Here is a 24,718-nt window from a genome sequence, read left to right on the forward strand (position 1 = left end):
TAATCAAAATCCTTGAGGAAGGCATGTACCACAAAAATGGCCAAGAATGGTGTTATCTGAGAAAACGTGTCAATTTAACCCTGAGCAGTTAGTACGTCTGTTTCTGTACATGGATGCCCATTTTGGAAAAATTGTGTGAATTTACTGTCCAAATAATACTTTCAGAGAGAAATACTAAGAGGGCAGCCTGAAAATGCAAAGCAACAGGGACTTTGGAAGAATCTAGGAAGCTCACTGAGGAAACAGTTGTTTGCCTGTTCAGTGACCAGAGAAAGCAACAGGAAATCTTTGTGTTTGATGTTCATGTTTTTCTGATGTTTGTCTCCACCTCTGTCTCCTCCAGTAAAGCAGTCGAATAAAAAAGATAGGTAGTGAGCTAACCCATGCATCACAACACAAGATTTCGTGGACTTTGTTTTTTTATGTATACTTTAACTGAAGAGCACCTGTCAGATCAGCCATCAGAGTCATGCAGCACTTCCCTTCTCCTCAGTAAAAAAATCTTCAGTTTTCAGAAGGCGGTTACATTTCCACTCAAAACGATGTCAGAAAAGACTGGACACACAACACCCCTTGCACACCACATCAGACTTGCCTGACATCTCCCTGAAGAAAATAAGTAGCCTTTGTCATGTGCAGCCTAAAGATAAACTTTCTGTCAGAACTGAGCACTGAAGGCTTCCCTCCCTTGCATCTTTCCACCCCAGTCTGCCAGCTTTCAAACACAGCCTTGAAGGTGCACTGCCGCTTTCTTACCTCGTTCTGAAGTTAGCCGGGTGTGGATGCCCGTCATACAAAGATAAAAAGTCATATTCCTCCTCCACAGCGAAAGATTGAAAAACTATATGAATCCTGTTCCCCTCCTCAGCAACAATCACCCAGGTACAGTTCGCTCCATTTGGATATCCATATGGAAAGCCAGGACTTTCTATTGTCCCATTCCTGCCTTTTAAAGTGCCTCCACAAGAATGGATAAAACCTGGAAGGAAAGAGAACAAACACAACATCATTATCCAATGCATATAATGGGTTTGTGTGAGACTCTCAGCTGAAGAATAATAAAGTAAAATGCTCTGCAGCACAGAAACAAAAAGAGTACTTCATTTTGATAAACTTCGTCTGCTGCAAGCGTTCAAGCAGCAATAAATAAAAGAGATATTTTAAACAGGCCTGCACAGAGACAATTCCAAATAGCATTTGTTCATAACAACTGAATGCACCCTATGATGTTCATGTGCAATATTTCTTTAACTGAGATCAAATTGTTTGGAAAATCCCCATTGTTCTCAGCTGGCAGAAGCTACGAGAGAAATCTGGCAACCAGCTGACTAAGAGCCAAGTTTTGTGTTTCCATTTATGATTTCTGTTTTCTTTCAGATCAAATAATGACAATAAAATGCAGAAAGCTGCAGCTGCAGTAATATAACAAATGTATAACTGAGGATGCTTTTAAAAAAGATTGTGATGTGTCATTAGAGTCTTTTTTATAGGGTCTAAAAGTGCCAGAGATAGGCAACAAGTAAAGTCTTCTGATTTGGTGCTTCAAGCTTTTAACAGCAGATTAGTCATCTGTCTTGCACCAGCTTACTGAGAACTGATACCCTAGACACATTATGTTAAACCTCATACCATCACTGTCAAGCTACAGAAATCTGGTTGCTTTGCTAACCTTTGTAGTGTTGATGCAAAGGAACGTAAGTGCCACTACTAAACAACCTTGTTTTCACAATATCACACCTATTCCCTCCACACTTCCACATCCAGAGTACTTCCGTAGTTACACAGAATTGCTCCCATGCACACTGTGTCACAATGCAAAGAGCGTCCCCTTTTCATTTCAGGCTATCTTGCATGTTGTCTAATGAAATGCAAACGTAATTAAGATGCATGGTTTACCCCCCACAATTTACCCCTTGTGTAATTAGCTTTTCACACTTGGTAAGTAAAGGATGTTTTGCATAGTGTGCTGCCCCCCCCCCCACACACTGCAGTATGGGAAAAAGGCAAACACACAGATCACTTGGCAGTTGTGCCACTGAAATGGCCTCTAACTAGACAGATAATAATCTGGTTGCTTTATAAACTGAAGTGACAAAACAGTTAAAATGTTAAACTGTGAAGCAAAGTAAAAAAATTAATTTCCTTCTTGTCAGACTGTCATTTTGTTACTTTTGAGAAAAGCATGGAAGTTGTGTATAGCTACCAAAACAAGGTCTATTATGAAATATATGATAATGCACTGAAATACTGCATTTTTCAGCAGTTTTTACTCAACGGGGTCATGACCCAGCAAAGCACAGGGGTTCTGGCCTAGAATCCCAGAACCGTACATCTTCATGCATATACTGTGCACCCTGACCCGTGTTCATTTTTATGTAATCTCTTGTGATTTTCTCATAGAAACAGTTACAAACATAGTGTGTCAGTAGAGTTCTATATGTAATGCATAAAATAAAATGTCTGGTGATGAGCTGCTGTTCTAAATGCAGAGGAGACAAATTCTTGCCAAGATTTGTTGCATATCTAAGTTGCAATTATTTCCGCCAGCACAGAGCAAACTGGGTAATCATGGCAAATTTGGACCATTGATGCGCCGCCTACAGGGTCAACATGATCCAACCTGTGACATGGTGCTTTATGTGCATTCAAGCACTCTTGGGAATATCATAAATTGCCAGAACAGCACTCATCAATGAGCCACCAAAGTTATGAGCATGGGTGGAAAAATGTGGATTTTTGATGGCACATCAGGACCAGAAATCTGCCAGCATGACATACACGTCTGGCCAATAAGTAATGTGATATTTGTAGGTGCTGTGCTGTTGCATTTTTATGTCTTCCTAAGACAAAATGGTCTAAAAAAAATTTGAGAAGCAGTGTTTGCAGCTGTACTACTGTTGTTTTACATTACAAAGATTTGGTTTGTACAGGGAGAAAATGCATATTAAAGTACTATCCGAATCCTGGTGTCTGGCCCTGTTTCCTTTCCAAGTGATCTCTGCTGTTTTTATGAAAATATTTTTGAATACATTTTGCCAAAATTCCATTTTACCAAGTCATTACCACAGAAAGTCATGCCAAATAAAATTAACATAATGTTCTGTGACATTCCATTTAGTCTACAAGCTTAGTCTTACACAGAATTATTGACAGGAAAAAGACTTGCGTTGTTGGTTTAAAAGGCTATTCAACAAATTTTATACATAAAGTTTGGGTAATTTGCCTATGCTGTATTCAAAGAGGTCCTGCCATGAGTGGAATATGCACTGTTTAAAATATATAAATATATCTTTACTGATATAGACTGGATAATGTGTTATATCATTTGATGGAAATGAAAATGATCAACCTACAGAAGGTTGAATTCAAAGACAACCCCCCAAAAAAGAGAAAAAGTGATGTGGCAGGCTGGTCCATTTTTGCCAAAATGTAATTATAGCAACTCAAAATGTTACTCAGTAGTTTGTATGGCCCCCATGTACACAACGCATGCCTGACAATGTCAGGGACCAGAGCGTCACTGCACTTTGAGGTACAATCTTGCAGCATTGGTTGGCTTGAAATATAATGTCCCAGAGATGTCCTGTTGGATTTCAGTCAGGCTACCAGTCAATGCTATCAGTTCCTTCATTCTTGAGAAACTGCTGCATACTCTCACCACATGAGGCTGGGCATTGCTATTCACCAGGAGGAACCCAGAACCCACTGCACCAACATAGGGTCTTAGAATAGGCCCAAACATTCCATCCCAGTACCCAAAGGCAGTCAAGCTGCCTAGCCAGTAGAAGTCCCTGCATGGACCACCATCACCGATCATGCTGAACGATGTGACAGACATCATAATGTTCTCTGCCTTTTCTCCAGACGCTTTCATTTCTGTCATTTGCTCAGGGTGCTCATGTGAAAAGCACAGGGCACAGCGGTGGACCTGCCAATTCTGGTATTCTATGGCAAATGCCAGGTGGGCTCCACATTGCCAGGCAGTGACCACAGGGCTCATTAGAAGATGTTAGGGCCTCAAACCACCCTCATGAAGTCTGTTTCTGGTTGTTTATGGCTGAAAAATAAAACTTTAATGGCTGACACAAACAGGCACAAAATAACAAAGTCAAAAACAGTTAAGAAAGCAGGAATCCAAATAAATCCATGAATCAATAAACAGGATCCATCCAGTTAAACAGAGAGATTACTCAGTGAGGACAAAAGGAAGTGCAGCATTACTAATGAGAAACAACAGGCAGAGGAACACATGGTAGCTCAATTAACAACGAGGAGGCGAAAACAGTCAAGGAATCAGGGCACAACAGACAGGAAGTACACAGGACAAAAAAAGAAACAGCCCCTCAAAGTAAAACAGGAAATAGCCGATCGTAGCAAGAATACTAATGCTAAACAAGACAAAAATGAAAAAAAGAACCAAGGCATAAGAGAAAGGCAGGCATTACAGAAACACTGGAGACATGACTCAAAACCAAAGAAAACTAAAACTAAAACTTGTGACTAGAATAGATCTAATAACATAGTGAGAATGGTTGGTGGGATTAAAGTATTTCTGAAGTGGCTGTGGCTCAGGAGGTAGATCAGGTTGTCTACTAATCGGATGGTTGGTGATTCGATCTCTGGATATTCCAGTCTGCATGACAAAGTATCCTTGGGCGAAGATACTGAACCCGGAGTTGCTGCTGATGCGTTCATCGGAGTGTGACTGTTAGACAGAAAGCACTTAAGCATAGAAAAACGAGCTTGTGAGAATGGGAGAATGAGGCTTGTAGTATAGATGGCCTTACTGTTGTTAGGTTATGCTGCTTTGTCCACTCTGCTGGTGTTATAGTGTGAAATTCCCAACTGTTGCACTATAAATCTTATCTTATCTCATCTCTGATTGTTCAAGCAAATAGAACACCACTATATAAGTAGCAGTCCCTTTACTATTTTAAAATAGGCTATTAAGTTGCATTATGGGAAATGTGGTTGGTTTCAGTGTTTTGTAACTTGACCTATGCTGTGGACTAAAGTCAGGAGATCTTGTTCTCTGGTGCTTTGATGTTTCACTTTGTGTTACTAAATCACTGGGGTACCTCTTTAAATGTTATAACAAAAAGAATACTGCTGACATTTGATTTGATTTGGGCCGAGTGAGACTGTAAGACAGTCGAGTAAAAATATATAGAGATAGATAGACACAGAAGCTTACATCAGTGCTACATAACTACGACTGCTTAAAAGTAAACTAAACTTGAACTATGGAAAGGGCAGCACACAGTTTTGTACCTGTGTGTTAACAGTGTGTTGAACAGAAGAATAACATAAAAGTGAAGCAGCCTGTACATTTTGTGCTGGTCTTTGACAAACTAACCTGTATATAGTAAAAGTCCGCTATTATTGCCTCTGTATTGTACCCGCCACCCAAAAGAGCTCTATTTGTCCTTGAATTATTTCAATGTTTGTCAAGCATTAGATGATTAATGTCGCAAACTATTCAGAGTAAAGCTGTTTGTGTGAACTGCTTAGAAGTGTTTGTGTGGCTGATTGTTGTGATGTCCTGGGGATGACAGAACAGATGCTCACTGCCAAGATATCTCTCTCCCCCCCCCCCCCACCCCCCCCTTCTTTCTACCTTTATCTCCCACTTTCTACTCCTCAGCTTTATGTATTCCTTTCATCTGTCATTATCCTTGCTTCAACTCTCAAAACTGTCTCTCGCCATTTGTTATTTTTTTCTCCACCATTGTGTTACAATTTTTCTCCTACTTATGTGTGTCTTATTTGCCTTTTTTAATTCACTTTCCCCTCTGCCAAGAATTGTTCTTTATCTCCTTCCTTCTCAGCAACTCTACCTCTCATCCTCACACCCATATCTATTGGCTCCCTTGTTTTTCCCCTTTTTTCCCCCCAAATGAATTAGAATCCCCCTTTTCAATGCTGTGAATCATACAAGCTTGTACTATGTTAAGCGCTGTCAGCTCCATAAAAGCTGCATCTATAAAAAGAACACTGTAAGCATTCATCTTGTTACTTCAAAGGAAAATGCAACGACAACATGTGCTTCCTTGTACAGGAGAGAGGACATGCACTAAATTAATTTATCACTTAGACCAACAGCATCTCATCCTTGAATTTTGCTGTGACCGCTCAGCTGCCTGCTCTAACCTCCATCATCATTTCAATTGTGAAAGGCAATCCCCAGAGTTTTCTCTGACCCCATGTTAGTGCCACGCTGCAAAAATGTCCATAAATTGTGATGAGAAACCAAATTAACAACATGCTGTGATTGCACAGTAGGGAAAATATGGTTCCGAAAAATATGAATCAGTATCATAATGCATGAGTCTGGCAGAAACAGTGGCCTCAGCAGGCGGCCAGGCAGCCTGACAGACATCTCAAGAATGGCCCCAGCTGTTCCTCAAATGCTTACATTTACCCCTAGCCTTTTGGACGTGCACACAAGCACGGTCCATTTTTTCACACCACACTTTTGAAGCTGATAACTGATTGTTATACTTGCTCTGCAAGACAAAGACAGACAAATGGCAGTTGTCTGCAGCTCTGATGAGATTTCCGAAGGTATTTGTCAATCTAAAATAAGAGTGCATGCGTATGTGCTGTTGTTTCTGTTTGTGTGCATGTGGGTGCGTGCACGTGTTTGAGTATGCATATGTATATTTGTTGTTGGCCTTGTTGTGCTTCTCACTAAAGGAAAAGGGTGAGACAGAACTATTGAATGTAATCTCCTTTTGTGTAGTGAGCACAGAGATTTGGGGCAGAATGAACCAGTTAATGAACCACAGGATGAAAAATAAGATTGATTTTGTAAACAAAATATATTATGCATCATCGAGAATATCCTATTATTTTCAAGGGCTAAACAAATTTGTTGCATGCTAAGTGGGTTATTTAAGATTTACTTTAGGCATGGAGGAAAATGAGAGACAGCACTTTTGGCTTTTCAGTACATGGACTGGTGTATGAAATGATTGGTGCACCATGAACGAGTAAACAGCCAATATGTTGTCCTCCGCCATTAATGCAGATCTGTATTGGGCCATAAAGAGCAGTGATTATGTGCAGCAGGAGAGGGGAGGAGCAGTCATTTTACTGCCATCCGCATTATTATGAGTGACAAACAGGCCACTGGGTAATGGATGGTTGCTGATGGGTATGAGAGATTGCCCATCCCAACTGACTATTTTTGAACAGACTATCATTAAATAGGCACAGAAAATAAACAAGCATAGTTTAACCTGCACCGTAGTCGCTTCAGGATCCAGCAGGGCAGATTTAACTGCTACACAGAGTCTCTTCTCTCCCCCTGCAGTGAAACTGTTGCATTCTGATGAAAGAGCGCGGCCTTTAGTTTGGCAAATTTATTGTGTTCCATTTGCTATATTGCCCTTGAAGTCTATTAACTTTATCTGCTGTCTATTGTTTTGTATTTCTATTTTACTGACTGTGTATTATTTGCCCGTTTTATGTGGCAGGCTGCACATGACAATAAAGTTTATCTAATCTAACAAAAAGCTTCAGCAATCAGTGTAGTATTGAAATAAATCCTTTTGTGTTCTAATTAGTGGCTTTCAGTGTAGGCTTCCGGACAATAAAAGAAATGTTGCTCGTCCCCTCCATGAGCACCACAGGTGTGTGAGCGTTTTCGTTAGGGGAAAATAAAATGTCACATTATTCGCAAAGTGGCGTCAGTTACTGAGAAACAATGTATAATGCTTTGCAGATTTGCTCTTCATCAATTGCATGTCGCTCTAAAAGGTGTCGAGGGAAAAAATAAAAAGAAGAACAAGGGCACACACTGCAGCGCAACATTTGGATAAAGGTCTCTGCATTGTTAAAGGACAAAAGTGTCAGCGGAAAGTATGCTACACAAACAAAGTCAGACAATGTCAGAGTGCATCACTGCATTTCAAATGTATGGCAGATGCTTTGAAACAAAGCGACTTACATTTGTCCCCACATATGCGCATACCTGTTAAGTGTGTTTATGTGACATAAACTGACCAGAGAAACTACAGATGGACGAGGGGAACTGGTTTCTCCTTTTCTTGTCAAAAGCAACTTAGAAATGTTTGCAACTGTTGCAAGACATTGTAAAACAATTGCAGTGCATAAACATGCACAACTGTGTTCTAAGCATAAAGATACTTAAAACAGCTGTGCACCTCGTGCTTTCCCCCCCACATGTATTTGAAGTAATTTCTCTGCTTGCTTGATACTCCATTTCCTCATGAATGATTGTAGTGAATGCTTAGTCAAGGACACCTCTTGGTCTGGATGGCATTTCATCATTGTTCACGATGATGGCCTAATACAATGGATGGGGAAGGCCATAGCACCTCCCCTAGCCATCAAATTTAGCACTAAAAAAACCTGCATTGATTTGCACCCGACCTTAACGGTGAATCAGCCATTATAAAGATATCCATCAGACCTGTTACACAGCACTGGCTGTAAAGAAGGAGGTCTTTCCAAGCAAAGCAAAGCAAAGGTCAACAAATATCATTTGCTGCAAAGTCCCTGTATTGCTGTTGCTTCCGTAACCTTTACAAAACACAGAATCATCAGGACCTTGTGTAACACGGTGCTGATGATTCAGAGTGCTGATTTTAAATCTTGCACTGTCAAGCTAATTGAGGCTGGGATTTTCATGTGCAGCGTTTTGAATATTGTGATCCAAACAGAAGGGACTCTTTCACAAAATGCTAAAAACGAAAGCCAAATATAGCTGCAGACACCAGGATCAAAGCTGCACTTGAATTATTGGGGATCAGCAATGACTTTAAACCTTAGTATGTTTACTGAGTGTTCCAGTGGGGAGATTGCTTTCTGCGACACACCAAATAATAGGTTGGGACAGTTACATCACAAGTGCAAAATCTGCACATCTATGGATATTTCAAGTGGAAATTTTAGTACTAAATTTTCTGCTGGTTTGGTGGGCATTTTTGAAACCTGTTGGTGTTTGATCGAGTGGTTGTAGTCATTCAGTGGTCGCTGTACAACTGTTATAGCATATTTCTTCAATGATCATAGCTTTTGAAAAGAACAGAGATAAATGTGAGAATACATATGTGTGTGTGTGTGTGTGTGTGTGTGTGTGTGTGTGTGTGTGTGTGTGTGTGTGTGTGTGTGTGTGTGAGCGAGAGAGAGAGGGAGAGAGAGAAAGAGAGAGAGTCTCTCTCCTGTCTCTCTTTTTGTTGCTTGTTTGCTGTCATACCTCTGGATCATGGATCTTGAAGGTCTGCTATCCAATTTCATGAACTTTTCTCTCAGAGCTATCAAAATCTGTTCTCTGAGTTACAGACTTAAAGTGTTGCGTGAAAAAGAGAGAGTCATTTTTCTTCACCATAACCAGAACAGCAACTTTAGTAGACACGAATCTTAGACTGATGGCCTCAAAAAGAAGGATTTTATCTGCGTGGCTGTACTGCACCTTTGCATTTCATATTGATAGAATGTGCATTATCGCAGTCCCTCACTACGCTTGTCTGCATGCTTGATGAAAGGGAAATGGGCTCCCTACAACAAAAACAGAAAAGAGGCTTCCTAGAGAATCACTATTACCTCATGAGTGTGTCACTGCAATTTGGGAAAGGGCTGTGAAGTATTAGATTTGGTGATTTTGAATTGCCAACCACTGAGCTGAAAAATAGTAAAATCAAATACACTGAAACACAGCTGGCACATGCATAAGTGCATGGTCACACACACACATACTCAGGTGAAAAATGGTCAAATCAAATAGACTGCCACGCTGAATCCCAGCTGGCACATGCATAAGTATGAACACACACTGTTGTGTACAGAAATAACAGCGATTGTGTGTCTGTGTGGCCTAGTTTAATAACTACTACTGTAGCTCATCATCGTGCTTTACTTACTTCCCAGCAGATATGGTATTTTATGGCTAGACACCAGTAGATCCTCAAAGTGCTACTGAGGCATATTGCACCTGATGCCAGACCACCGCTGTGAGAGTTGCTGTACAACACAAAACTGTGAGCCAACAACACATCTAATAGGATGCCTGTCGCTCAAGCCTCCAATCTCCCAAACAAACAATAACATCAACACTTCACTTTTCCCGAAGAGACATAAGAAAGACACACAGGATAAGAATTTGTTTTTTATCTGGCCACTTATCTTTTCTATGTAAAACTCTTATTCAGCCTGGGCTGCCACCTTGTAAGGTCTTTGTTTTGCAGCATATTAAAACCTAAGTTGTGTTTTAAATGGACCTAACTGATGACTTATTAATGCTTTTATGAAAAAAGCGAGTCCTGGTTCAATCGAGAAAATTGAAAGAAGAAGCATTTTGGACAAACCAGACAAACCATGTTAAACAGGCAAAGTTAAAACAAACGGGAAAAAAAACCAAACCCAATATGTGCAGATATGGAAATGGATGAATAACTGCTTAAAAGAAATGCAACTCTACAGGCCAGGACAAAAAGCTAAGGCAAACAGCATGACACCCTGAATTCATTATTAGTTAATCAATGGGTTGTTTCACTATGCACAGCAGAAGCCTTATTGTGTCTTCTCACCTGTAACACTGGATAAGAGACTTTATTTTTGAGATAAAAAGAAGTAACTTTCAGATTAAAGTATTTGTAAAGAATTCAGCCGCTTCTAAGATGCTACTCTGTGAGCATCTTGTCTCAGTTTCAGCACCAGGATGAGGTAACTAAACTGGCAGTGAATGAGAGTGCCCCAATATTTCTTTAGTAAAACAGCAAGTTATTACCATACCATGTAAACAGGTCCCTATATTACAGTTTCGATACTTTTGTGTGTCTTTGCCACTGATATTTGACATCGAGTAAGACTGACAGGCCACTCGTAGATTGTTACAAGAAATTTGTTTAATTAAGCACAGCCTCTGTGAGACCAAATATGAAGAACACAAAGCTACCTTTTGAAAAATCTAATAATTCATTTGCTAAAGGGGAAAAGCCTGTTCTTGGTCTACCTGTGTGTGTAGATGGATTATATAATCTCCATGTGCTGCCTCAGAAACATTGTAAACATTGGTAGCAAATTGGTTTAGTTTATTTGAGAAGACATGCTGTAGATTCATGGTAACAGCCACTGAGCAATCTAGCTTTATAGTTAGCTTCACATTGCTTCATTTATTTTCCCAGACAGTGCTCTCCTGTCACACATCAGAACTTCAGCTGACAACCACAGACACAAACAGGTGGCCACTGAGAAAGAACATCCATGAAGACACATGCATGTGTTATGAATTTAGTACTACTGAAAATATACTGCACTGTAGAAACATTTAAGAACAGTAATTATAACAAAAAATCAGAATATCATCTCTTACAATATTACCTTTTAATTGATGTGTAAGCAAAATTCTTTCAATAGTGTTTCCCAACTAGGGACAACAACTGCAACTATTTCCAAATTTCTGTCCCATGACTTATCTCCTTTTTTTGGTTTATTTGTTTCAAATGTAAAGAGAAATGCATGAATATTGTTAAATAAATGAAAAGTTTCTTTCAGTAAGTATAACTCCAGACATTTATGAGTTTAATCCTCACTTAAAATTGCACCTGATGTGCACAACAGGGTCCAGCTTGAATTTGTAGACTCTCAATTTGGCCTCACCTCAACATATTGCATTTAATCTCAGCTAACGGTGAGCTGTTTATCTTCCTGAATACAAGATGTTGCCAGTCTATCTCCCCCAAGAATACTAGTTATATTAAAACAGACTTCATCAGAACCATCAAACTATATCCAGGCTTCACAGGGGCCTGAGAGCAACATCTAAGAGCTTGGCCCAGGCTTGAAGCCACGAGCGAGCGGCCAGTGGGTGAACTGAGTATTACTTTGGTATGCCACTTGGACTATCCATTAAGATATCAGCACTGAAAGAAACATAAGAAAGCCAGAGCGTAAAATGTTAGCTGTTCCAAGTTCACGTATCATCATCCAGGAAAAGAGCTTATTAACACATCCAAGTAAAATCCTCTTTTTTATTTCCCCTCAATATTTTGGGACTCTGTAAAGTTGAGCAAACACAGACGAAACTGATTTGCTAGTCATCTAATATCCGTATTTAATTTAGTATAGCACAAAGACATCTTATTAAATGCTGGAATGTCAAACAATTTGCCCAGAATGCCTTTCCTTTACATTTGAAAGAAACAGTCAGTAATCATCTTACTGACATGTTGCCAGTCAGCCTAATTAGCAATGAGATGTTCAGTCAGGTCTTTACCTTTTTGTAGCACAAGTTCAATAAGTATTTAAATAATAATAATAAAAATGCCTACATTTCAAGTATAAAATGATGTTTTTGTACAATTTACAATTCAATATAGGTTTATATGATTTTGTTAATCACTGGACTGCATATTTATTTACATACTAAACTCCATCCCAACTTTTTTGGAACTGTATGGGTTGTACTTCTTCATCTTCTTCTACCATTTTTGTGGACCTTGGAGGCAGTTGGATAATGCCCAGCATTCCCACAAGATAGAATATAATTACACAGACAAATTGTAATCCTGATTAGCCCCAGCAGCCTTCCCAGCCTGTTTACATAATCACATTGAGATAAAGTCTTCATCAAGGGCTCAGTGGCCAGATTACAGTCTGTGTAGAACCCACCTGATTACCAATAATTAGAGACTGCCCAGTATAGACTTAATAAAGACACAGACACACACACACACACACGTGAGAGATAGAAGAAAATGTCAGAAATACAATGTAGTCACAATAAACAGAAGCAGTGCCACACGACAGATGGACAATTTTCAACAATCTGCTTGCAATCATTAATCGTTCATTGTCTTTTCAAGGGTCCACGATACAGCCCAGAGCCTCTGTGGTCTCTTTGCCCCTTCAGCTTCCTATGAGGACACACCTTCCTAATTTTCATTTATAAGACCCAAACAACAAAAAATGAATGTCTGAGCAGATCTTGATATGCAAAATACCACTGAAAATTAATTAAATCCATAAAAAGTATGAATATAAAGTGAAACAGCATCCATCTGCTTCACTATTCTAATAACCATAAACACTATACGAGTAAAGGGGGCAGATGAAGCAAGCTGTGCACATAACCACAGTCTGGTTCTTCAGAGCATCACCACTTACATTCACATGATATTATCCATTTCTTCTGTAAGTACAGAAGATTTATTGTTGTGAACATATTGATTGTCCACTGATCGATGAACGCATTGCGACAACCATAAAAAACGGACAAAGGCCGCTTTTGTACCCAAGGGAAGAGAGACAGATTGTTCATTGTCAGCGCAAAGGAATTCAATTGGTGTTTGAACCAGTTATTTTGATCGTCTATTTCTTCATGTTTTTAAGGACTTTATCTTTAAAACCACAGAAAACTTCAATGTCTACAGTTTATCCTCTTCAATTTGTATACGCAGTATTATATTCTCTTCAAGGATGTGACCAAGTTGCATTGAATTTCCACAGTTAATCGAACTGCTGCAATGAGTTTTGTTTTTTTTATGAAATTGTGACATTGTATCTGTTCTGCACAACAAGTTGCAAAACTTTCATTCAACTTCATTATATATGTGCACAGTGCCAAGATTTAGACAGGTGATGGAGATACCTAAGAATCAGAACTGTGCATCACCCAGGACAGGATCCTGGCTCAAAAATAATCTAATTATAGTCACTGAAAAAAGACCTCTAGAAAAGTGCTGTTGTACAAACCCTGCCAGATAGGAGTCTTTTTTATGGCATCATTATCTTAGAAGGAGAAGTGAGTCACAGGCCAGATGTAGCAGATATCTTTTTACTTCTGCAAACACTGTGTCAACTGTCAGAGGCTGAGGAACAACAACTGTTCCATAGTTCTTCTTCCTCTCATTGCGCCGTGTCACTATTTCCTCCACTCTTTTCCAAAAGAAGATCCAGGCCTTCTCCCCTTTCCTCACGTCCTCCTCCTCTCCCTCCCCCCACGCCCTCCCCCAATTCCTGGCTGGCTGTCTCCCTAATAAGTAATAGAACTAGGAGGATTGGCAGTGGCCTCAAGGTTTGACATTGCCACAGTGTGGGTGGTGATGAAACAGCACTGTGCCCGACTCTGCTCCACTCGACTTGGCTCATTCTTGGTGGGCGCTGCTACTCTGCATGCTGCACATCTCATCCACCCCCAAGAGACAGACGTTGGAATTACTCACAGGCCGAGCAATCTGCATGTAAATTAATATCTGTGAGTCCCCACATTCGGAAATAAATACATGCATGCAACAGATAGGTAGCCATTCAGTCACACGCATAAAACATCGTTAATGTGTTTTACGCAAAGACATTCAGAAGTAACACATTTTGGGGGTTTGGGGGGGGGGGGGGGGGGGGTGTATTTTGATGGCTTCTCTCTCTTTCGCTCTTTGCGTCGGATTTTGTGGTACTCAAACAGACACACTCATGCACACACACACACACACACACACACACACACACACACACACACACACACACACACACACTTCTGTTTCGACATGTAACTCCACTGCAAGGGCACGAGAATTTCATTTTTGCTTTCTGCAAATGTTTACGTGCCATTGAACAGCGGATGAGGACATGTTAATTGCAGTGTGCTAAATAAGCACTCGTCGCTTTGACTGACTTTTACAAAAGCTGTAGTGAGTGAACAGCATGAATCTAATTAAAATAAAAACAGAGAGATGACACAATCGAGCTCAAAGTCGTTTTTTAAGGACTTTATTTTGAAAACTGCTGGGAAAGTGGCATTTTACTAGTGCAGTTGTTGGTCTGACTAAATCTTGCTGATGCATATAAGAAGAAGACAGAGGGAAAATAAACTAAAGCAGCTGTTACCTCACCAGCTACATCGAGCACTGAAATGGTCAGACACAGAGACAGAGCCACCAGAATACTAAGAAGCCCACCTTACACCTGCCTGCACTGGCAACTTCGATAAATACCAGCCAACAAATTGGTTCTACACCACTTAACCTGCCTCGGTCCCTGAATGGGTTCAGTAACGTTTCTGGTGAGAAACCGGCCTGACGCAAATCTCACATAAATACTTGAAAAACTCGACCCAGAAACGAGAAAATGCGCGCGGCTTTATCCCAAAAGAAAATCAAAATCTCTTAACATGATCAATGTGCGGCGCGTGCACTTGCGCCTCAACAATTCACTAGTTAGCCTACTAAGCAAAGCAGCTCACGTAGGCTATTAGAAGAAGCGTAGGCTACCGCAAGAATATCTATTGAGCGAATCTGTCAAAGCCTGCATTGAGCGCAAAACCGCCGAAATGCGTCCCTTAAAAGTCCATCCAGAGAGCCGAGGTAGGCTATTATGTGCACGTCTGTAACGTTAAAGGTTTTGATTTCTTGCACGCACGCACACATGCGCGCGCAGACACACACCGAGGCACACCAAGCGCATTCGAAAATGCAGAGAATTGCGGCAGTGGCTCGTACCTTTCACACAAGTGAACATCAGTGAGAAGACGAGGTTCCAAAAAACAATCCCCGTTCTAATCCTCATCGTTTTGGCTTGAACAAAGTCCCGTCTGCCACATTTAACGCATCTCCTGTTGAAAACGTCCCGTAGTTCAATAGATCCGTCGTAGTATCCGTCTCTGTAAATCCCCTTCATGTTCACAACTAAAACATGTAACCTATGGCCAGTTTTCGCTTTCTGTGGGGGTTTAAGTAGATTCCCTTCTCAGAGGAGAAACAGGCAGAGCCGCCCGCCGCGCTTCGTCAGCTGATAGGAGAGAAGTGAGCAAGACTGAATTTTAGGATAGGACCACAGCAACCTGGACGAGGGCTCAACCATCTCTGCTGAGAGGGGCATCAAGTGCAAGGATCTCTGCTGGCGCGCTCTTGTGTCTGCCGTTCAACATATTTCCCTTTGAATCCCTAAAAACCGGCTGATGACGGAGAAGAGTCTGGTCTACAGTTTGAATGCTGGCTTTATCGATCGGCAATTGAGCCAGGCAGAGTGAGAGAGGAAAGGTGGCAGTGGGAGCAGGGAGGGGAGGGTGCGAGAGGGAGAGCGTCCTGTGTAAGTATGATTTGGCGGATGTGTGGGTAACAAATCATGAAGTGGGAACAGCAAGGTGTGGGTGGCAAAGGAGAAGGAGGGAGGTATCTTTATCTTTATTTGCATTCTTCTCATAAAGAAGAATGAAAATACTGAGAAAGAGTCGTACTGTGTTAATGAGAGCGTGCGTGTGTGTGTGTGTGTGTGTGTGTGTGTGTGTGTGTGTGTGTGTGTGTGTGTGTGTGTGTGTGTGTGTATGTGTTTGAGGTGGAAAGGTGTGGGGGTGTTAGTTGAGACTCAGACAGGCAGCATCCCGTCCCGAGAGCTGATGAAAGAAATACGCCTGGTAGGCAATCCCACCATAACTCTGATTTTCATTTTGGAGATCGAGAGGAGCTGTTATTGGGAGTGATGGGGTTGGACAATTTGCAATGCAAAGACGGAACGATGACGGCGCAAAGCGCAGCTCAGCTGCAGTGGGGCTCTTCTGCCATCTAGCTTCGGAAGAGTCGCCGACCTCTGCTTTGAAACGGATAGGAAACGGGGAGCAGTGAAGCGAGAGGCCGTGATTGCACATAGAATGAACATCATTATGTTTGTAACACATTCGGATAGAGCTGCTTCAAGAGCGGTTAACTCCAACACACAAAGCTTCGCTTCCTATTTTTACGACACATTTCCTGGATTGCAGTGAACATCCAACACCCTCAAGTTTCGACTGTGTGAGAGCAGCAGCTCTGAACAGAGCTTGAATATCAGATCGGACTCAAATCAATTGTGCATATCTTCGGTTTGAATATGGCCCAATTAATAACTGCAGTTTCAATGACCTCTATAAAAATCAATATTTTTTCCTTAAGAAGAAGCAAAAAAAAAAAAAAAAAAGCTTTTAGTAGAGTAAGAGAGCTGTCCGTGGTGCTGAAACTAAAAACCAGCGTCTTGTTAGGGAAAGCAACTGATGTTTTTATCATTTAAAACGATATGGCCAAAAATATTAAACTTTAATTTAATACTTAATACATACATTAATACCTTTTTAACACATTCAAACTGTTTATACAAAGAAAGAAAGAAAGAAAGAAAGAAAGAAAGAAAGAAAGAAAGAAAGAAAGAAAGAAAGAAAGAAAGGGACAAGTAAGTTTAAATCTGCATCATGATAATCATCTCTTTTCATGTCTCCGTGTACAAGGTTAGACAGGATGAACTTCACACTCATAACCCTTCAGTCCATTGGGAGAGCAAATGGGGAAAACAGCTTGATCCTGTTCTAATCTTCCCTAATTATTAGGCTGCAGAGGGCAATGGGATTGTTGTCCTTTAGCCAGATAAACAGCAAAAACATAATTCAGCTCTGCAGGCCAAATGGTGGGGAATCAGGATTTCTAATTACAACTCTACAAGATTCATTGGGGATTTTTGTCCTGTAAATAGCTGTAACACTTTATCGCCATCGTATTTCGCGAATTGCATTTTATTCCCTGTTTATTGTGCGTCTAAGAAATGTATTGTAGTTCTTTGTGAAAATCTTATTCTACATGTTTCTGTGGACAGCTAGATATTAATCTATCTCTTTCTACCCCATACAAACTGAATCGCTACCACATGAGCGATAGATTTGTATCCTTCCTCCATTTCTCTGTAGAGTTGTTTATCGCAATGGTTTATGCTGCAGAGGAAAACCGCTGCATATCTGGCAGTGTGAAGTGGAAGGTCCCACATTCCCTCCTGGCATCAGAATTCTTCAGGTGTCTACAGGCTCAACAGAGGCTGCTGGGAATGCATTGAGGCACTAGGCGGCTTGTCTTCGCCACTGTAATCGACAGGTGGGCCCAGGAGAGTGGGCTTCAGTCGTATTGATGCCTCTCGCCAGCTCGCCCTTGCTGCTTGATGAGCAATCAGACAGCCTCCTGCCTGATCCTCCTGTTGTTTTTGTGTGCATTTGTGGGTGTGTGCTCACCTCTGTGTATTAATAGTTCATAAATGCTAAATGGAACATGCATCCTCCTGTGCTTGCATACATCTGTGCGAGCATGGATGAGTATTCTGTGGGAATAGGGGCGCATTTGTGCTAATATTTATGGACTTAAGTTCAAAGGCATCTGCTAAAGGTACCTTTACGTACTTACTACTGGAACAGGAAGCCCGGGGGCCAGTTTACTAACCATCCAGATAATCAGTCAGCTGAATAAAAAGCCACTCAGACTGCTCTAACTCTTAGGGAGCAAATAGGTTGTTGTACTAGTGAGTATGCTCAGCATTTTCTTATTACACCTGGAAAGATTTCCGTGTCACACACAGGTCAAAGGCCTCCTGCATTCCCACAGGGGGGCTAGCTAACGGGATTTCTACCATTGCAGCGTATCCCGCATTCTGTGTATGCATGAGTGCGTGCACATGTTTGAATAAAAGTGTCAAACCGCTTGTGTGCATGTAACGCATATACCCTTCAGTATGTGTCTGCTTTCATGAACACATATTGTGGTGGTATAGGCCTTGGCATTCACATCTAAGTTGAGATCTTCACGCCTGGGTTGTATTTTGTTTGCGTGTGTGTATGTGTGTCTGTATGTACTGGGGCAAAGTGCAGCTGTGAGGGCGTTGATAGAGTAAGCACTGGGGTCGGATTAGCTGACTTGACTTCCCTAGAGGAATATTTCTGAATCTGGCCTCTCTCACACTACCACTAATCCACTGCTGGGTTCAGCTGCTCCATTGCTCTAGGTGTGCACCTACAGTACACAAGCAGCAAGGGGAAGGTAGGTGGGGCAGGTGAAAGGAGTAGAGGGAAGATATGTGTGCATGTGGGTAAGAGGGTAGAGGGGATAGAGATGGAATCAGAGTTGCCGTGTCTGTGACAGTGGGTATTTTTGGGGCTCAAATAAAATCATACCAGGATTCTTTTTTTTTCTTTTTTTTTTAAGCATTCTTAGTGCTCATGGAGCCCCCCAAAAATGGCCATTCATGCTTATGTGTACATTTGCATACATTTTTATGTCTTTTGTAAAGTCAGCCAACATCCCAGTGCTTCTGTGCTAAGAGATGTAGATGGTGTAGAGGAAGTAAAAGACAGAGGCCTGGGTTTATAAAGAGGCGTGTTTCTGCAGAATCAGTCGTGCGGTGTCATGTGAATCATGCAATTAAAGAAAAACAAACCTTCATGCCTAATCCTGTATCAGGTTACATGGTGGTACAGAGACAAAAATATGCATTGACAGTTTCACTGACATGCCTAGCAAGATCATCATCAGTGCAATGCTAGCACTTTAGCTCAGGGCAACACTCTGAGCTATGAGTCATGGTACATGGTCTGAATAAATATGGATAAAAAGCAACATCAAACACATCAAAACAATTTTGATCCATTTTTAGTTGAAGAAAAAGCCTCATAAAATATGAATTACACAATATTTTGTCTTTCCTCTACACAGCCTATTGCTTACACGTATACACACTCCCTCCTTTCTCACCTTTGTCAAATCCTACCACTTTTGTCTTGTTATTACATGGAAGTTTACCACATTTTGTCTTTCCCTCATTAGGCTTTATATAGGTTTCAGTCAAATCCTGGATGACTGAGCCTGCTCATGTGCTTTGTTCACACATCTGACATTAAACATTCTTAAACCTTTTATCTTCTGAGGAAAAGTCTGAAATAGTAGGACAAGAGAGGCGGAGGCAGCTTGGGGGTGGCGATGTGCTGAGAGAGAGGAAGGGTTAAAGGTATTGATTTAGGAATGGTGTCAAACATAAAGGGGAGTGATAGAAAAGACATGTGACTATAAGAGAGTGAGAGAAAGGAAGCGCAAACAGGCAAAGGAGGGCAGGGAGGATGAATTGAGGTTGTTGGCACTGGGGGAAAAAAGACAGACGCAGGCGCAAGGGTAAAGCATTATAATAAGCAATTGAAAAATACATGTGAGGGAGCACAGAAGCACCAGTAAAAAGGGAAATGTAATGAATACTGAATCTAAATGGATACAAAAAATATGTGTTCATGAAAGAGATAACATATTTCTGGTGATACAAGAATGAGATAATATAGGGAATAGGGTGCCTTGGAGCATTGGAGTATTTTATTTTTTACATGTAAGATGAAAAGCATGCATATTGTTTGTGGGTGTGTGTGTTTACACTCAGGGTCAAACTACTTAAAATGGATAATTAACAAGATGGAAAATGTTTCCAAGTTGGCAATAATTGGCAACACTACAGACAGAAAAAAATGAAGGGAAAAAAAAGTTGCTCGCCAAAGTCACTCCACTGCAGCAGGCCCTACTTCAAAGATGGTCTCATCATATATTGAAATGTAAAATGAAGAGTCTGGTGATACACAGACTTAATCATATGAATAAAAGATCAAAGGGAAAATTTGCTGATTGAGAAAGAGGAGGAGAGAATAAGCAAACGCTAGCGTTTTGATCCACTCCACTGAGAAAAAAATGAGTTAAACACTTTTTTTAGGAAAAAAGGTGTGTATCAGAGACTTGGAAATATGCTGAGAGTATTAATTATGCACTGGGATTATAGAGTGAGAGGTTTTTCATATGTTCATGACAGCCAAGGCTAATCACACTGCAGAATATCAGACTTAACTTTGATTATTAAGGTGTTGTGATGCTAAAATAACACCTTTAACATAGACAATTTATGCTTCAACTGCAGTTATGAGGCTTTTTAATGCGTTTCTTTGTCAAAGTTCTTGCTGAAAAGAAAAACATCCCATTTGAATTCCTTTAAAATACTGTTTGCATTTCTTAAGTACAACAACTGCAATCTGTTGCACCATAATTTCAAAGTACTTCAAAGCTTCATTCCTAAGTGGTGTAAGCATCACACTGGGATATTACACACAAACACACACAAAGGCATAATTCTACAGTCTGTATAATATAATGTTCTGTGTGCCTGAGCATGCCAGACTCATGTGTATAAAAATGTGCCGGCAACCAGCTACAAGTGGGCATAGAGTTGTGTGCGCGCTCTTGGAGACACCTGCTGCAGCGGAAGCTAAAACAAAGATGGTTTTTAAGTGCTTTGGCAGGTGTTTATCTGTCTGTCTTTCTGTCATTTTCTGGACAGATTTTTCCAGCACAATAGCATTCAACCAGCGAAAGATACAGTCACGAACCTTTACAGGTGTGTAACTGACAACAAATTGAAAGCCAAGTTTGACTATGGGTGTGGTCCAACACTCACTGTGACATATGCAATTCTGTGGATAGTACTTTTTGCAGAGCTGAGGCAAATCGAGTATCTACTTTCCTTGTAGGCAAATGACTTTCCTGAGGCAGTGAGCACATCCCGTTTCAAGTGCTGGTTCAAGGACATCTTGTTAGAGCTGACGCGCTCGATGCCATCTACTCATCCTTTTGCTCTTGAGCACATTTCACTCCTCAGCTGCCATTGCCTTTGCCTTACCCATCTTCACCTTGACTTGGCTGCTGTGTGTTCTCAGGTAAGTGAAACAGTGAAACAACAGCCTAGAAATGCACTGCTTTGCCTTCAGCAACAAACATGATGTGATATTCCATCAGATTCTAATAACTCTTCCCCCTTTTTTATTAGACAAAATTAATATTTATGTATTACAAAATGAATGTAAAGTGGAAAAATAATATGGTGATAGAAACTGGGCAATGTATAAAAAGCAGAACATGTACAGCAGGAGTTTGGGCTGTTCAATCATACTTGACAGTTTAAAATACCACCTACTGTTAATGTATGAGCGGCTTCGATACATTAACATTTTTTATATTTGAAAACTTGTTTGAACAAAATCAATAATAAAATAATATAAAACATGAGAACAGAAACAGACATGTTTGAATACAGTATGTATTCACTCTTAGAATCAGGTTGCTCTGTGAAAACATTTATAACATTATGTAGACATGAACTCAAGTTAACAACTGTTTGCTCAAGTGATGTTTTTAGATGTCACAGAGTAGATGAATGGTGATTTAATTAGGGATCTGATGCATGCATATACTGTATATGTTGAGTGAAGCCATGTGTTGTTTTTGACGAATTAAGTTTGTGTAAATGTTGGTAAATTTAGAAAACAAACTAGGACATTTTGCAAAGACACAAATCATCTGTGCCTGAAATCCAACAGGTGGCAGCTGAACATGTTCTGGTGAAATGGCCAAAAGAGATGGGAGAAAAAAAAAAACCTTGAAGCCAGAAACCTTTTTATTAGCTTAGTTTTTTCTATACCGATAGAAAAAAAGAAAGATTTTACCTCCACAGGATTTCTGTTGCCCCCCCACCCCCCGCTTTAGAGTAAGTTGTGCAAAAAATGGGTCATATTTCTGAAGTTGCTTCAAATTCATATTTTAGTTTCCATAGACACCAGGCAAAGCTTAATTATATACAATTACTATCTGATATGGATTTACATTAATTTTGGAGTGTTCAACAAAGCCAGGTCACCAGTCTATTGTAGAGATGGACCGATCCGATATTACGTATCGGTATCGGTCCGATACTGACCTAAATTACTGGATCGGATATCGGAGAAAAATAAAAAATGTAATCCGATCCATTAAATATCACGAAAGCACCTCACAAAACTTGCAACACGTCGTAACTCACCTCAGAACGTTAGCACGTCAGAGCAGTATGCATCACGTGATAGAGCGGCTGTGGCATGCGGGACCTGTCGGTGGTCTGGATAGCATTTGGAGCTTCGCTAGCAACCCAGCATTTCATCTCCGACAAAGTTATCCCGAGAGAAGTAAAGCAAGTGTGTAAGTCCATCTCTGAATGTAAAGCATTCCTGCGTTAAGCTTAACAAGCGATATATGGAGCGACTGCCTCTCCTGCTGCTACTTCAATCATGAAACTGCTTAACGATCAGCTGATCGGCTTTTCTGTCGCGAGTCCGTCTCTCTAGTTTGTTTTTGGCCCACTTTGCACCAGAAAGAGGAAACCAGCGGCTGAACAACAGCAGCACGTTTAAGCTTGATCAGCTATTGTTAGAATGTATTTAATATTACTTTCTACTCCAGGATCTTTTTCTACGTAGCTGACGCTGGTAACTGTGCAGGGGCGGATCTAGCAAAGTTTAGCCAGGGGGGCCGATAGGGCATTAACAGGGAAAAGGGGGCACAAAGACAGACTTTTCTTTCTTATTCTCATTTAAAATGTCGAGCTTTTAATAAATAATTATCTGACACCCAAAGTTTTAATTTGATGTAAAATGAATAGAAGTCAATTACTGTATATAGTAACTATTAAGTCTAATATATATACCCTAGTAAGCTATAGTACTTTTTCCCTTTGGGAAGGTACCATCTGTGCGGTCTGCAATTTTGTTGAAGAAAGATGTTGAATCTATTTAATATTTCTTGAAAAATAATTGATTTCTGTGCATTTTTTTTCACACTGCATCAAATTAAGGTTGATTACGTCGATTAAGCATCATGAGGTGGAGCGTGAGGGGCGGTTCCCTATTTTTTATTTTTTTATTTTTGTTGTTGCTGGGAGTTGGAACCCTATTAGTTAGGTTGCTTAATATTTATGCTAAGTACTCTTTAAAATACCAGAATAGGGAGGATGGTGTAGGTTTAAGTTTATTAGATTGATCAGTATTGCTGAACTATGAAATATTTTTTTTTGCATACAGGTATAACAGAATAGCTTTAGTGTAGTTGTTGTTTTAAACTTGAGTATGAACTTATACAAAATGCAGCAAGATATTTAAAAAACAGTTTTGTTGATTAAAAAACACTATATCGGATTCATATCGGTATCGGCAGATATCCAAATTTATGATATCGGTATCGGTATCGGACATAAAAAAGTGGTATCGTGCCATCTCTAGTCTATTGCAGGGCTAACGCAGAGAGACAAATAGACAAACATTTGAACTCACATTCACACTTACAGGTAGTTTAGAATTACCAGTTAATCTCACCCCACTAACTGCATTTCTTTGGACTGCGGGAAAAAGCCAGAGTACCTGGAAAGAACCCAGGCAAACATATAAACTCCACACAGAATGGCCCCGACCTCTGTTGGATTCAAACTCAAGACCTTCTTCCTGTTGTTCCTGAAAGACAACAACGCTAACCACTGCGTCACCAAGCTGTCACTTCATACTTAAAATAAACAGTAAATAAAGCTATGATTACGAGGGCTGATGAAAATCTATTTCGTCTCTTCTATCCATATGACTTTGAACATAAACACCTGTTTGCACACACCTTATGTCACTGGAAATTATAGTTTAAAGGTGTGGTATGGATTTTGAAGCCTTGAAATCTCACTTTACATATTAAGTGTTTAATTTTGTTTTTAGTCAGGACAAGTAACAACGAAAAATAAGCCTCAATACCCCCAAGAACAAACTACCTAAAGAGCACAACAGGCTGAGCCCTTTCGGTTCTTACGGCACCTGTGTGGTCATAAAATGCTCCTTTGATCCTGAAATAGTTGAGCAAAAAAAGAATAAACATCGGTCTGTGAGGCCGGAGTGATATTCTGAGAGAGCGATTAGAGTAAGTACAGGCGAGAGTATTCATGGAGCCCTTCTTGACTTTACTGGTCTTCTCCCATCTGATGGGAAATTTGACTTTTGCGTTGACCTTTCTTTTGTTGTCACTTACTGCACCGAGTCACAGTTTCGGCAAATGGAAGGCACGACAGGTATATGAAGTAACATGGATTGTTTTGGTTATATGGAAAT

General features: G+C 40.4%; 1 protein-coding gene across 3 annotated transcripts in view; it reads right to left on the bottom strand.

The window, feature by feature from the left end:
• Positions 1–15,951, bottom strand: part of LOC146698207 (CUB and sushi domain-containing protein 3-like) — a 259,780-nt gene extending 243,829 nt beyond the window's left edge. For all 3 annotated transcript variants that reach the window (XM_085473236.1, XM_085473239.1, XM_085473238.1), the window contains exons 1-2: positions 15,462–15,951; positions 757–979 (exon numbers count right to left, since the gene is read on the bottom strand). In XM_085473236.1, the coding sequence (XP_085329362.1) occupies positions 757–979; positions 15,462–15,639 (401 nt within the window). In that variant the 5' untranslated portion in view covers positions 15,640–15,951. The remainder of the gene's footprint in view (positions 1–756; positions 980–15,461) is intronic.
• Between the last annotated feature and the right edge of the window lie 8,767 nt (positions 15,952–24,718).

The sequence above is a fragment of the Copadichromis virginalis genome, linkage group LG11 (genome assembly GCF_057382275.1).
Source record: "Copadichromis virginalis isolate Kocher_CV1m ecotype Utaka linkage group LG11, C_Virginalis_male_GT1.1, whole genome shotgun sequence".
Lineage (NCBI taxonomy): Eukaryota > Metazoa > Chordata > Actinopteri > Cichliformes > Cichlidae > Copadichromis > Copadichromis virginalis.